The sequence below is a fragment of the Prinia subflava genome, chromosome 3, assembly GCF_021018805.1.
Source record: "Prinia subflava isolate CZ2003 ecotype Zambia chromosome 3, Cam_Psub_1.2, whole genome shotgun sequence".
NCBI lineage: Eukaryota > Metazoa > Chordata > Aves > Passeriformes > Cisticolidae > Prinia > Prinia subflava.
In genome coordinates, this window is record NC_086249.1 from 21,284,646 (window position 1) to 21,298,872 (window position 14,227).

Genomic DNA, 14,227 nt, shown 5'->3' on the forward strand with positions numbered 1-14,227 from the left:
AATTGGTCAAAATGTGTCTGAAAATTTGAAAGTCAAGAACTGGTAGCTAGTGTGTTCAGGAGGCTCAAGCCAGAGACTGTAAGCTGTGCTGTGGAGGCTGGTAACATCTTCCCTCTCCTCCTCAGGGGTACAAGATGGATGATCTTTTGACCTCGTACATCAGCCAGATGCTAACAGCCATGAGCAAACAGAGGAGTGCAAAGGGTAGCAAGTGAACTGCAAGAAGCCACTGGCACATGGTGATGGGGCTCATTCACCAGCTGAGGGCTGTGGGATACCCGTGCAGCTGGGCAAGAACCTTTGCCTCCCAGATGTGGAAGATGAGCCGAACACCATCAGGGAGTTCACTGGACTCTGACCTTGAGGGCTCCAATCCCACCTCCCCTTCCAGCGAAGATGACTATCTCTGACCTCTTACTCACCCTCCTCACCTTGCATCCCAACTCAATCCTACACCTCAAAGATTTCCAGGGGACACCACTGCTCTCAGAGAGTGACCAAGGCAAAGACACTCCAGCAAGAGTTTTGCCTGAGCTCATTGGTTGGCATCACAAAGGCTCTTGGAAGAGGATTTGTGTGTGTGCGTGTGCGTGTGGCTTGCTTTGTTTTCATTTGTTGTTTTTTTTCTTAAATATGAGATCTGTTAAGATGCTGACACATTTTTGGTGAAGTCCTGGGAATTTTGGGTTTGAAGAGGAATAAGAGAGCCCTGATTCATGCTGGAAAGATGTCCAGTGAACACTGTATGGCTTCTTTTTCTGTCGTTACAAGAGAATACTCTGTGTTCTTAAGATGTACAGAAAGAAAAAGCAGGCTGGGAAGAGCACATTTTAACTAGGAATCAGAATAAACAAACTACTGATCGAACAGGCTAGAGTACTAAAGTGCTATCTGTGCAATGCTGGAAATATTTAAACAACAAATTTTAAAGTTTTGTTTCTTCTTCTATTTATTTTTTAAAATATTAAAAAGGAAAAAAAAGTTCCTGTATTTCATGCCGGTCTCTGGATGCTGACTCGGGGTTGAGGGCAACCTTCAGAACAATCCCTTGCCCAGGGATTCCCCAAGAGCCATGACTGCCAGAGGCTGAGTAAGGCACATCTTTCCCAGCCTAAGGGCTCAGCTGGAAGCGAAGCTTGGAAAATGAATTATCTCCTTTTGCTCACTGTATCCAGGAAAATTAACCTTGGGAGGACTTCTACTGCAAACTTCAATATGGATATAGAGGTCTTGAACACCCCCTGCTTGGAAGACTGAAGTCGAGCCTATGTTGGGCTGTAATTCAAGCATGAACTTGGGTTTGTACCAGCTGATGATTTTATTGTGCTTTGTGCATGTGTGTTTCTGTATAAAGCAGCTCTTCATGAGTCCTAACTGGACCTGAACCACTCACAGCAAGGGCAGACCTTGATTTTGGTGGGCTTTTCTCCATCTTTGATTGGCTGTACTCATCTGCTGGCTGTTTATCTCATTTGCCACCCAATGCCACACAGTGCGGACCAGCCTGCTTTGGAGCAGAGATGGGACCTGCTGGCAGAGAGGAGGCTGAAACCACATTGTGTATGGGAGGATGCAGGGAGAGAAGCCAGGGGGGAGCCTTTCCAAAATCCAGGCTTCAAAAGAACACGTCTGGGTGTGAGATATCATGTGAGGGGACAATTGTCCACCAAGATGTGGTGTTGGTGTAACCAACGCTGCGTGGATCTCAGTAGATGTTGCAGCCTCTCTTGGTCCTGTGCACTGGGCTGGGTTAGCCTGCTTTTGCAGAAGTTATATTGTGGGGTGTCACATGCTGCTCTGTTTAAACTCAGCTGGGCTCAGGTCTCCAACACCATGGTGTGCCAGGCAGAATTGTCAGCACTGCCTACCAGACCTCAAGGACTGTGATGTTCAAGGGGGATGCAGCAGTGACTTATGACTTTGGTTGTTCTGTCAAAGCCAATGAGATGCTGCATGGAGACATCCACCAGCCAGACAGGGCTGCTAGGAGATCCCTTACCTCCATCATCCCCTACCCAAAGCACTCTGGTGATGGGAGCATGGCTGCACCAACCAAAGCTTCATTGGGAGCCCAGCTGCCTTCTCACCATCCATCTCTGACATTTCTCTCCCTTCCCCAGCTGTCCCAGGGATCCCACCTGTCCTCAGACACATGCCTATCTTCGCCACACCATCACTGCTTTTTCTGAGTCTCCAGCCATCCCTGCCACCCATTGCACACTCAGCAGACGATGCAGCACAGCAGTGTTTTCCAGAGCTGTCTTGGGTCATCTTTCCTCTGCCACCAACCTCCCTCATCCCTCCACCCCATAATTTTGGGCAGGACTGGGACTCTGTGTGTGTACCTGTGTGTCTTATGTATTAGCATCTGCTGGCCTCTTTGTATTCACACAATGTAACATGAAAAAACTTATGTCCAAGTGAAATACTCCAATTAAAAAGCATCAAGTGGCTTGTGGGAGGTTGTTCTGCACTGTGCAGTTGGGGTGACATCTCCAGGGAGAAGGGTGAGATCAGGGCTCCTGAGTTCTTGTTGTGCACAAGACTTCTTGCACTGTGCAATTCCTGATGAGGGCATCCAGCAAGGAAGAACAAATAATCAGCATGTTCCGACTGGAAATCAACTGAAATCTTTTCTTTTGGGGTAAAAAGAACTGAGGTCTGGGAGTCTCCACTGTTTGTCCTCTATGATAAGGGCTGAATCTTCCAGTCAGTTCTGAGCTTAATCACTGCATGTAGGAAGTGTTGAGAGAAAAGTTTATATGTGGGAGTTAGACAACCAGCCATGTGCTTAACAAGGTTGCCAGACCTTGCTAGCTGTGAAGCAATGAAAATAGTAGCTGAGGTGTGACAGAGTCTAAGACATTAAAGGAAATCAAAGGTCTAACTGGCCAGGCTCTCCGTAGGCAAGGGAGAGGAGGAGGAGGGTGATTACAGGGAGTTACCAGAGCATACTAGCCAAGCAGCAGCTAGATAAATGGATCAAAGACCATTCAGGTGGCTTTTCCCAATGCATATTAAAGGCAGAGGTTGGGGAACCACAGCCAGGTCCCTCACTTGAACCCCAAGGCACAGGCTGAGGAGCCCATGGTGCACAACACGCTTAACCCACACGCTCCCCACCTCCTGCTTTTGCTGCTCACATACCCTACATGAGTGATACCCATCAAAAGTTACCAACCACCTGTGTAGGCAAGGCATGGGGAGGGGCATTTAACACCATTCACTCTCCATATTTCATAGATCTAGAGCTGTATTACGATTCATCAGTCCTTTAGCCCTTTTCCTAAGGAAGATCTTCATTTTTTTTGCATTTCTAGCCTCCAAAATACTCCAAAATTGCAAGTTGGAAAGGTTTAGGTGCTTCTCAGCACAGATAACTCTGAAACTTAATGCTGCTCTCTCACTTGTGATCATTTAACAAAAGGCTCATGTGTAAGAAATGTCTCTAGTCTGGATCAGGTAAGGACTACTGTATTCTTTCCCAGTTTGCTGAAATAAGAACAAAACAGGATAGGAGAGATAAAATGTATTTAAAACTTCACTTGCAATTTACAAAAAACATATTCTTATTATCTCTTCAAGTAGAAAGATATGGCTTAAACCTGAGAGATGTTTACATCTCCCTTACAGAGCATGGGCCCCCTCCCCACTGTGTGCCAGCAGCCACTGGCAGAAAGGAAAATTGGAATAAATCCCAGGCTGTAGTACAGGTGTACAGACCTTCCCAAGGGAAAAGCAAACACTTGGTGGGCCCAATTCACACACAGCTCCATCATTCTGAAGAAAAGTGTTTGTTACTGGTCACAGTCCCAGTAGATGGCCAAGACACTAAAAAGTCTTTCAGCCCCCCTGGGAAATGGCATGCCCTCGCCCACAAACAAGGGGAGGAGATTGTCCTGTTAGGCTATGGCAGGGCAAGAGTGGAGAAAAGGAAAACCAAAGTTGCCCCAGCCTCTGTATAGAAAGGTACTGATTGTAAAGGCCCAGTCAGCAGGACCTGAGCATCGTGGTGGGAATACTGCGCCCTTGGGAATGGAGGACACCTGCAAGTGGGAGCACAGGAGGTAGTGTGTGGTGAAGAGGCTGGTCTGATGGGAGAAATCTGGGCACCTGAGGGGAACTGGAGGATGCTCAGATGTTTGCAGCATGTGTGGAAATAGGGCTTATGCCAGTGGTCTCAGGTAGATGGTGGCTCCCATGTTGTTGCTGCATCTCACCATAATGCACAGTTTCTTCATGGCTGCAACTCCATCTGTGCTCTCCTACACCCCAAGGATCCCTGGCAGGTATGGGAATGTGAGAAAAGCTGTAGGAGAGGAAGGTTGGTGCTCATCTCCAGTAGGGCCACGAAGGCAAATGGCTCCTCCTCAGCAGGTAGCTCTGAGCCCCCAGCAGCTGGTCCCCCCAGCAGCTGGTCCCCCCAGCCTCATTGAGATGGCAGGTCCATGTCCCCTCTCTGCCCATGTCAGGCCAGGACGGCAGGCATGTCACTGAGCTCTGGAAAAGGAGACACACAGTGAGGTACCAAACATCTGCATCCATTCTGACAACCACTGTGAACAAACAGAACCTGTTTGAAAATGCATGCAGCCCAGGTTGGGTCATTTTTTTCTGGATGATAGCTCCATGGGTGCAGAAATGTGGTACATGGAAGGGTTCTCAGCCAATCTCACCCTGCCTGGAAGATCCAAGAGTGCTCAGTGCCTCCAGAGTCTCTTTTCACGGAATTGCAGAGTAATGAGTATTGAAGAGGACATCTGGAGGTGTCTGCCCCAGCCTCTCCTTGAAGCAGGGCCAATGGGATTGAGTTGCTATGGGATCTGGGGCTGAGATAACCCAGACAGCATCCTTCCTCATAACCTTCCTTTTAAGTGTGGACACCCATCACCAACCCACCCATCAGGATCTCGGTACTCCCACAGGGACCACCCTGAGCAGGATGCAGCTGCTCTCCTTGCCCTGCTCACCTGTCTTGAATTTGTTGTAGGTGCCACTCTCCACCACTGGGTTACTGTCCTGGGCACAGCAGGAGAAATTCTTCTCTCGCCACCTGCATGGAGCAAAGCACCTGGGTCAGGCCACTGCCTGATGTGGTGTTCCTCACAGCCCTCTGCTGCCTTGGACAGATTTTTACTACTTTGTGAGGGCAGGTATTTTGGGATTTTCTCAGGTCTTTACCAAGAAAGGACTCAAGTGCATAGCTGATGTCTAAGCATCCACACTTCATGTGTGCAACAGCATTTTAAAGGCAACTGACTGACCAAGCCCTGTTTTCTAAGCAAGATTTAAGAGCTCCAATGCCCCCAAAATGTTTACAGGTTCTAAAGCAGCCAGAGAAATTTAAAAATTGTGATTTTGGTGGGTTCATAAACCTGACAAGACCACACAGGACACTCAGGCACTGCTAATGGCCCTTTGGTCCCAGGAGGGCTTGCTTCAAGGCCAGCCCAGGGGAGTCTGTTGTTTGGTTGGATCAGAAGCATCCACAGGACCCTGGGAAATCCACACAACAGGAACATGATCCTGGAGGAGCTGGGCATGGGAAGGTCTGATGATACTGGTGATGCTTTACAGGGTTGACTGTGTACCACCCTGAAACCTGCAGCCTTGAAAACAAGGGGAAAGCAGAACCTGAGGGAGCAGAGCAGGGTAAGAGGGGAAGGAAGGGAAGGAGCCACCTTTCCTTGGGAAAAGCCTGGATGCCCAGCAAAAATGCCTGTACAGCTGCTGGTTCATCACTGTCAAACTGCTACTAATTAAAATTTTCACCATCCCAGAGCAATTTTAGCACTCCAACCTTTTCCTGTGCCAAAGCACGTCACAGTTAACAGCAGCCCAGAGTGCTCACCCAGGGGCTTCCCAAACTTTCTGCTTGCTGCCACCAGCAGCACCATTGTATTGCCTGCACCCTGCAAAACACTCCCCTGGGCTGGCTGCTCTCATCCTCCTACCCACCCACAGCCAGCCAGCTGAAGAGCTGAGCCCAGCACATCCTGCTTTCCTTGGGCACTACTGGGATGAGAGCATAGGCACGTTCTTCATACAGCTGTGGCAGAGCAGAACATCCAGCAGCCAGACACAACCAGCTGGGGTAAGCCTGTTCCATGAGCCCCAGATTTCCCAATAATCTTTGAAAGAGTGGAAGGAAACAAAATGTGGTGTCTGTGACACGATCAGACATTTTTCTGTGGGAGGACAGATTTCCTGTGGGGCTCTGGCATGTGCAGAGAGACATGGAATGCCCAGATATTAACATTGAGAGCTTTCCTAACAAATCAGTCCAATGAAACATTGTCAAATAGAAAGATCAGTTCCTTTCTCAGCCCACCAGCTTTGATAATTGGTTTATATTGCTATTATAAATCCAACAGTTCTCTAGTGAATCCTGAGGGCAGACAATGCCTGAGCTGCCAAAACAGAAAAGAGCAAGCAGGAGAAACAGAGAGGTTCTGGAGGGGACTTTTTGGGCTTTCTTCCCTTTCCAGAAGGGAAAGCTAATGTTCTCAAGTGTAGTTTTAACCCTTCAGGCCACCTGAAAACATTCCTCCTTCCCTCCACCTGGAGCAAAAGATCAGGTTAGGATGACAATTAATAACTTGGTAGTTACCAGTGCAGAGCAAAGATGAGTGAGATGAGGAATGCAGAGGTCAAATCTGTCAGGATCCACATGATGTTGTACTGCTGTGGAGTCTGCAAGAAAACAACAGAGGTTGTGTCCACCACAAAGGACCACATGATTTGCAAAAAAAGTTACTCAAGCTATTTCTTCCTGATTGAATATGACTGTTCAGCTGGCCTGGTTTGCATCTGTGAGAACATCCCTCAGGTGTTAAAAGCATTTGGTGGCATTTCAAAGTGGCCACTCAGCACTGGATGTTGGTGCCAAATCATGCTCCTTTATAAAAGCAGATCTGTGATGTAGCCAAGAAGATGTTACCTTATCACAGTGAATGCCACAGAGACCTCTTGTTTGTACAGGCAGGCCTTGCACTTCTCTGCTTAACCCCAATAATAACATCAGCTGGTGGCATCTCATTTTCTCTGGCAAAACTGGCCTTTACTGAACACCACAGAGAGCCTGGGGTGGCTCCCACTTTAAGAGCATTTGAAGATTCACGCTTAGACTGGACCTCCACCCAAATTTAGAATTGACTGAAACACTGTAGTTCTCTGGAGGGGAGCATTGTAAAATCTAATTCAAGACTATGAAGCCAAATACTGAAGGTCCTTACAGAGACTGGTGGGACCAATGCCCCAGGTAGTTCTTGGCCCTAGGCTGTCCAAGGGAGAATAACAAATAGAGGAATTATGTGAAATTTCCTCCCAGAAGGAAGGCTTATTTCTGTGGCTGTTTCCCTTGGACTTGTGGAACAACATCAAGTTTGACAAGGGCAGTGGGATGCTCTGGGAAAAGAGAAACTTCTGACATCAGTAAGGTGCTTCAAAAGCTTAGAAATGGAAATCCTCATGCATCAGCTTCTGTCCCAAAAGGCCCTTCCTTTCTTCCTGCTCAAGTCTCAATATGACTTCTTTTCCTTTATCCTAAGGCCTAAGGTGGTAATCCAAACAAGTAGGGTGCTTCATCCTGAGCCAGGAGAAGAGAGAAGGTATGGGAACACCTGTAAGTGGCTTTGAGGTTCCCAGTAAGCCAGGTTTCAACTCAGGTCCTTCTCATGCAAAGGATCCTTAAAGGATGCTTTATCCATGTGTGAACTGGCCCATCGTCTCCAAAGGTGATCATGAACATCCCAACCCTATTTCCCATTCCTGAGACAGAGAAGACATCCACTTACCATGAGGAAGAGCGGCTGGCTGAGATCCTTCAGCAAGTGGACAGCATTGGTGGTCACAGAGTGTGCCCCAGAGCACCATGCCAGGGAATAGAGCCATGGCTCGTTGACCACATAGAGGTTGGTGGTGATGTTTGCCTCGGCATATTTCCTTTAAAAGACCAAAAGGCAACAACCTTCATTGAGCAAGGAGATTAGCACTTCCTTCGGGCTTACTCAAGGAGATTCGGGAAGATCATGGGAAATGGTTGTAATCTTCTGTAGGAAGTGCTTACTTTAGGACCTAGATAAGGAACATAAAAGGAAAGCCAACCAGCCAATAATTAATCACTAACAATTGGTCAATACAGAATAGCTGAACAGCTGGAAACAAATGCAAATAAAATGCCAAAAGGTCAAAACCTTTCTAATCCTTCTGCTGTATGAATCAATGTAGCAATGCATTTGTAAAGGAGGCTGTAGCCAGGTGGGGGTCAGTCTCTTCTTTCAAGTAACAAGCAATAGAACAAGAAGAAATGGCTTCAAGTTTCACCAGGGAAGGTTTAGATTGGGTATCAGGAAAAAATTCATAATGGAAAGGATTATCAAGCTTTGGAATCAGCTGCTTGGGGAAAGGCTGAAATCATCATCTCTGGAGGTATTTAAAACATGTGGAAGTGGCACTTGGGGACATGGTTTAGTGGTGGGTTTGGCAGTGCTGGGATAATGGTTGGCCTTGATGATCTTAGAGATCTTTCAAATCTAAACCATTCATGTTATTCTATCATCTTCCCACAGTGTGTTCCGAACCACCACAGAATCACAGAATAGCCAGAGCTGGAAGGGACACAGAAGGCCACAGAGTCCAACTCTTCAGTTAATGGCTCATGTAGGGATTGAACCTACAGTGTTGGTGTTGGTTAGAGCACCTGAGTTGGTTAGACCAGCTGAGCTAATCTTCAAGGCTGGCCACCCAAGTTATGGTCACTCCATCAATGCATCATTTCTGAAGTTATTGAAACTAAATATGAAGTAAGTTCATTCTCTGTATAAAGGTAAAGCAATGTATCATCAATATCAGCATTTATAAATCTACCTAGGACCTATCCAAGGTTTACCTAAATGGATCTGCCTATGATTTTTATAGCCTTACAGCGTGAGAAAAGAAGGAGACCTTAGAGCACCTTCCAGTATTGAGATGGGCAACAAGAGAGCTGGAGAAGGACATTTTACAAGGGCATTGAGTGACAGGACAAGGGGGAATGGCCTTAAACTGAAGGAGGGAAGGTTTAAATCAGACATTAGGAAAAAATTCTTAACTATGAGTGTGGTTGAGACACTGGACAGCTTGCCCAGGGAGAATGTGGACTCCTCATTCCTGGTGATGTTCAAGGCCATATTATGGGGCTCTGAAAAACCAGGTCTAGTGGGAGCTTCCCTGCCCATGGCAGGAAGCTTGTAACTAGACGGTGCTGATGGTGCCCTTACAACCCAAAACATTCTGTGGTTCTATGATTTTACATCCTGTGGCAATTATAATTGAGAAAACATGAACATTACTCTTGTCCAAAGGATTAAAGTTTTTTCCTTTCTTTTTCATTTCAACTAGACTTCAATGGTTTTGTGCATTGGAAAAAGCAAAAAATCTGGACAGGTAAAGCTGGGCTTTTTGGTGGTTTGTTGAGTTATTTTGCCATGTGAGATTGCAATGAATGTGGAGCCTTTCATCATAGAAATGACATTTTCAGTGTGTCACATGCAACTGGCAGTAACAGACAAGGAATGATGTCTCCAAAACACTGGCTACAAGAGGGTGATGATCTCTCACCACAGCATTATGCACTCCCACTGGTGTTTGTGGAAGAGCCATGGAGGTTAAATAATTTTTCATTCTCCTTGATTCAGTTTTGGTGGGACTGGGGATAGCACAAATAAAAAGACAAGAATTCAGAATACAGCTGTGTTGTTCTTAACAGAAGATCCTCAGATCCTGGTCAAAATGGAATTGAGGACAGTCGGATTTAATTATATGTGCCACCTTTTAATACTGGGAGTGAACTGCAGTCTGTCACCCCTAAAATACATCAGGGAGAGCTACTTGATCTGAACAACCTATTCCCAAAATATTACAGTCTCTGGAACTGGTCACTGGAGGGAGACATTGCCCCACACATGAAGCAAGCACAGCCCAGAGGCACCCCAAAGATTGAACTTGGGTCTGAAACCTACCGGATATCTTCACTGGACATGTCAGTGTAGACCAGATTGAGTTTGACGATATTGTGCTTTAATAGGTCTTCTATTGGTGCCTTTTTGCCCATCGTGTGCTGAAACCCAGGTGCGACAGATTGAACAAAGGGCCTCACACCGTTGTGCAGCCACAGGACCTGCGGGCAACCAGAGGAACCAGTGAATTCTCAGCAGAAATATTCATGCCCCTAATATGCCCTGCTGGTCACACAAGCCCAGTAAAGATAACGTCTTGAGGGACTTAACCCAGGCTGTCAAATGGCGTTTCTCCCAATGATCAAAGAATATTCAGATGCAGAGTTAGAACTTGCAAGTGACTCTTATCAAGAAATAAGTATCCACTGTTCCTTGCTTATCCACTGGAAATCAGTGAGTACGTTCCACACAGCCCAACAAAAGATGCAGTGTTGAAAATGAATGAAAAGACAGCTTTGGTTTATGGAAAAGGCAACCAAAAACATTCCATTCTACCATTCTTACAGCATGGAAGAAAAGATCTTCAGCAGATACAGATCAGCATAACTCCTAAGACATCAATGGGTACATAACCTGACTCCCATGACTTTAGCATTCATCCACTGCCAGGGGGAAGAAGGCAATAGACTTACAACTTACTTTAATTTAAGCCAAGAATTTTTATCCAATATATACAACAAGCATGGGTAGCAGGGAATAGACTGACAATTATTATATTTATTAAGGGGTGCTGTTTAGGGACTAAAGCATCAGCTGGTATATACACTGCCTTTTTTCCTGTGCTGCTGAAAGATTACACTACTGTGAGCCTTCTGAGGAACTAATATTAGGAATATACTCCAAATGATGCCTTTTAAATCAAGTGAAATGCAACAGGCCAATTTTATGGAGGTGAAATCATGCAGAGTACGCCCCAAAGTCCCAATGAGAAGAGCAAGAGAAAGGGATATGGACCGAGGCCACCCTACCAGATGGCGTTTAATCTTCGCCTCCGTGAGGATGACGTCCAGGATTTTGCGGATCCACAAGTTCCTGTAAGGATGTTTCTCTGAAGGGCGGTAGAGATCAAATATCACAAGTTTATTGTGACTGTCTGCGAGGCGCAAAAAACTACTTAGCGTGTAAATGGACTGGTTCATTGCCTGGTTTTGATCTGCTTTTGACAGCGAGCCCATCCCTACAAATGGTTTGTTCTAGAAATAAACAGATATATAAAAAAAGGAAATCAATCAGGCAGTTTGCTCTGGGAGTCAGCTGTATCTTTAATAGGGAAAAAGTTTGATGTCTGTCCTCAACAGGTGTGGATATTTTATTTTGCTTATTTCTTCTACATATGAAATGGGGGAAGTTAACCCAGACTGGGAGGACATTGCTTCTGGGACCTAAATTGCATAGTTCAAAGCTAGGTCTGCTGTGCTTCTCTGAGACACCTTGTTAGCTCTGAATATTACAAACAGCAAAGAAAAGTAGCTCTTTTCTTCTTCCCCCAGCCTGTGAGCTCTGCTGCTGCCATGATAAGGTGACACAAGAACACCCATCAGCCAATTGTTACAGGCCTCCTTAGCCTGAGGGCAAACTGGACAAAGCAAAGACACTCAAACTGAAGTATTTACACTGACTTATTTGACTTTTCACTCAACTAGCAGTTTCTCTTCTAATACTAATGCTGTTAAGTAATAGAGATCTGGTGTCTCGTTTACATCCAGCTGGTGATAATCATGAAATTATATAAAAGCTTGGATTGGAAGAGACCTTTAAAGCTCATGTATTCCAAGCCCTCTGCAATAAACAGGGATGTGTCCAACTGGATCAGGTTGCCTGGAGTCCAGTCCAACTGATCTTGAATGCTTCTAGCCCTTTATGATGCTTACCTTAAGGAACCATGTTCCAGCGTTCAGTTTCTGCAGGGCATCCCAGGAGAAAAACGAAGCAGCTTTGTCAGTGTCATTAGGGTAGACCTCTTGGATGTTAGTTGTCCTTCTCAAGGTGTCATCATGCATGAGGAAAGGAACCCCATCATAGCTGCCAGAGAGCAAGAGTTCAGGTCACCTGGGGAGCAGGTTCATTCACAGCATGAGCAGACTCAAGCCGGGTCAGAAGAACGTGTGGGCCACTGTGAATGCAGCAGTACAGCCTTCCTTAGTGCAGAGAGCGCAATATGGAGGAATGCTGAGGCTCAAGACACCAGGTTATTTCCAGCTTAAATTCTCCTAGGAGAGCTCACAGAAGCCATGCTTGTCTGTGCCTCAGTTTCTCTAGGAGCAACCTTAAGGGGGTGACCTTTTTGCCTGCCAACTCCTTCAAAAAACATTAGTAACTTATGTTTGAAAACTCTTTTTGCTGACATCAAAGTGTTTCTGTGGTTTTCAGAGGACTGAATTCGGAATGGGCAGTGATGGACACGCAATTTTTTTTATAGAAGGCTCTAGTTTAGTAGAACAGCTAAATGTCAGTGTTTTTTTCATTCAGTGCCTGGACACAGCTCATCCCGCACAGAACGCTAGCATTTTGTGGCAATGGGTTCACCAACGGCAATTTAAGATCTAATAATTAGGGCAATGCTGTCACAAATCTGAACACAATTTTCTGTTTGTTTGTAGACCTGATATAACACTCACTGTGACCTGCAGTCAGACTGGGGTAGGGACTTGTTTTTATACTCTGCCAAGCATTTAAAACACTCTGTAGAAGTAACGATTGTTAAATCAATAGCTGCAGCTTATTGACTTGCCTGAGAACAACCATGCCCTACAGCCCCTGTCATCACATGGCAGCTGAGGGACCCTGTCCCAGCCATCAGTAAAACCCAATTGCCTGGAGCTGCATGTCTCCAAAGACAGCTCTTAGAAGTAGCAGTGTATTTTCTGTGAGTGGCAATGTTTTCCCTCACCTTATGGCAACATCTGTTTCAAGACCATCCCCACCATGCTCAATTGCCTTCAGAAATGACATCTCAGTGTTTTCCGGCGCCAGCTGAAAAAAGAGCCACATGAGCAGACAATTTTCAAACACACTCTGGAGGACTCTGCAAATACTTTCTTCCTCTTTGTAACATCTCTGGGTTTTCTTAAGGGAGCATCATTATATTGTTAAAGCTACTGTAGCCAAACCCATCCTGTAGAACAATAACAGAATCACAGAATGGTTCGGATTGGAAGGGACCGTGAAGATCACCCTATTACAATCCCCTGCCAGGTCAGAGACACCTTTCACTATACCAAGTTGCTCAGGGTCCCCTCTAACCTGGTCTTGTCCCTCAGGAACAGTGTTTTCCTGCAAACCCATGCAGTGATGCCTTTGGCATGCAGTCCAAATGACCAGAAAAGTCTCCCACCCTCTACAGATCTCATGGGGAAAACAAAACAAAACAAAAACAAAACCAAAACAAAACACCAAAGAAACAACAGAAGCTGATGATGATGAAAGTAGCAACACACATGAAGCAATGACATAAAATAATTTCTTCAGACCTACCATTGGTGCTCCACGGTGTCCAATGAGGGCTGGCTTTGGTCCAAGTGTTCCCATCTCTCTGATGCAAGGAGAGTACATCCCCAGAGGTATCAAGAAAAGAAAGAGAAGGATAGCCAGGTATGGACCAACAATTATCACCCGAGTAACTGAAAGAATTTGAAGGAGGAAGGCTAGAGTTAATCCACATAATAATGTACAACTCTGCCTTGCCACTTAACTTTCAATACAGTCCTCCAGCTAAGTAGCTTTTGAGCTTTGCCCTATCCTTCTTTCCTTTCCTTTCTCCCCTAATTTTCACTTTCTCTCAAAACAATGCAACCCAGGAAAACAAATTGGTCAAAGTAAGGATGCAGGCTGTCCAAGTCAGGACTGCAGATTTTATGCTTTAATTACATCTCATTATGCCTGACAGCAAGATACGGCTTTATTTCTTATTTTCTTTAGACATGGTGAGCTGAAATCTCCTCCATATGTAGAAAAACAATCCTCAACAGAAGGATGCTAATTTTTTCTTACACAAATGAGAACAAGCACCATTTTCAAGTTTCATTCACAGTGAAGAAGAGTAGGTACCTCTCCTTCAATTGTGTTGCATCTCCTTACTTTGAATAATTCCCTGGTTCATTCAGATGGCTCCTAGTGACCTTCTGTGTGTGACCGAGATAATCCTATGGACCCTGAGAGCACGGATATTGCACCTCAGAAATTTGCCAACTCATTATCTACGGTCTTTGGAGTCTGTTGACACATTGCCC

At 45.6% G+C, this 14,227-nt stretch overlaps 2 protein-coding genes across 2 annotated transcripts in view; one reads left to right on the top strand and one right to left on the bottom strand.

Annotated features, from left to right (window-relative positions):
* Window positions 1–867, top strand: part of MYO7A (myosin VIIA) — a 96,456-nt gene extending 95,589 nt beyond the window's left edge. Inside the window, exon 49 of the mRNA XM_063394352.1 lies at window positions 126–867. Coding sequence (XP_063250422.1) covers window positions 126–215 — 90 coding nt within the window. The 3' untranslated portion in view covers window positions 216–867. The remainder of the gene's footprint in view (window positions 1–125) is intronic.
* A 2,753-nt stretch (window positions 868–3,620) lies between these two features.
* The window catches only part of GDPD4 (glycerophosphodiester phosphodiesterase domain containing 4), a 40,540-nt gene continuing 29,933 nt past the window's right edge, over window positions 3,621–14,227 (bottom strand). The window contains exons 8-16 of the mRNA XM_063393488.1: window positions 13,473–13,618; window positions 12,889–12,971; window positions 11,870–12,020; window positions 10,967–11,191; window positions 10,002–10,159; window positions 7,797–7,944; window positions 6,611–6,693; window positions 4,971–5,053; window positions 3,621–4,500 (exon numbers count right to left, since the gene is read on the bottom strand). Of these exons, the coding sequence (XP_063249558.1) occupies window positions 4,469–4,500; window positions 4,971–5,053; window positions 6,611–6,693; window positions 7,797–7,944; window positions 10,002–10,159; window positions 10,967–11,191; window positions 11,870–12,020; window positions 12,889–12,971; window positions 13,473–13,618 (1,109 nt within the window). The 3' untranslated portion in view covers window positions 3,621–4,468. The remainder of the gene's footprint in view (window positions 4,501–4,970; window positions 5,054–6,610; window positions 6,694–7,796; window positions 7,945–10,001; window positions 10,160–10,966; window positions 11,192–11,869; window positions 12,021–12,888; window positions 12,972–13,472; window positions 13,619–14,227) is intronic.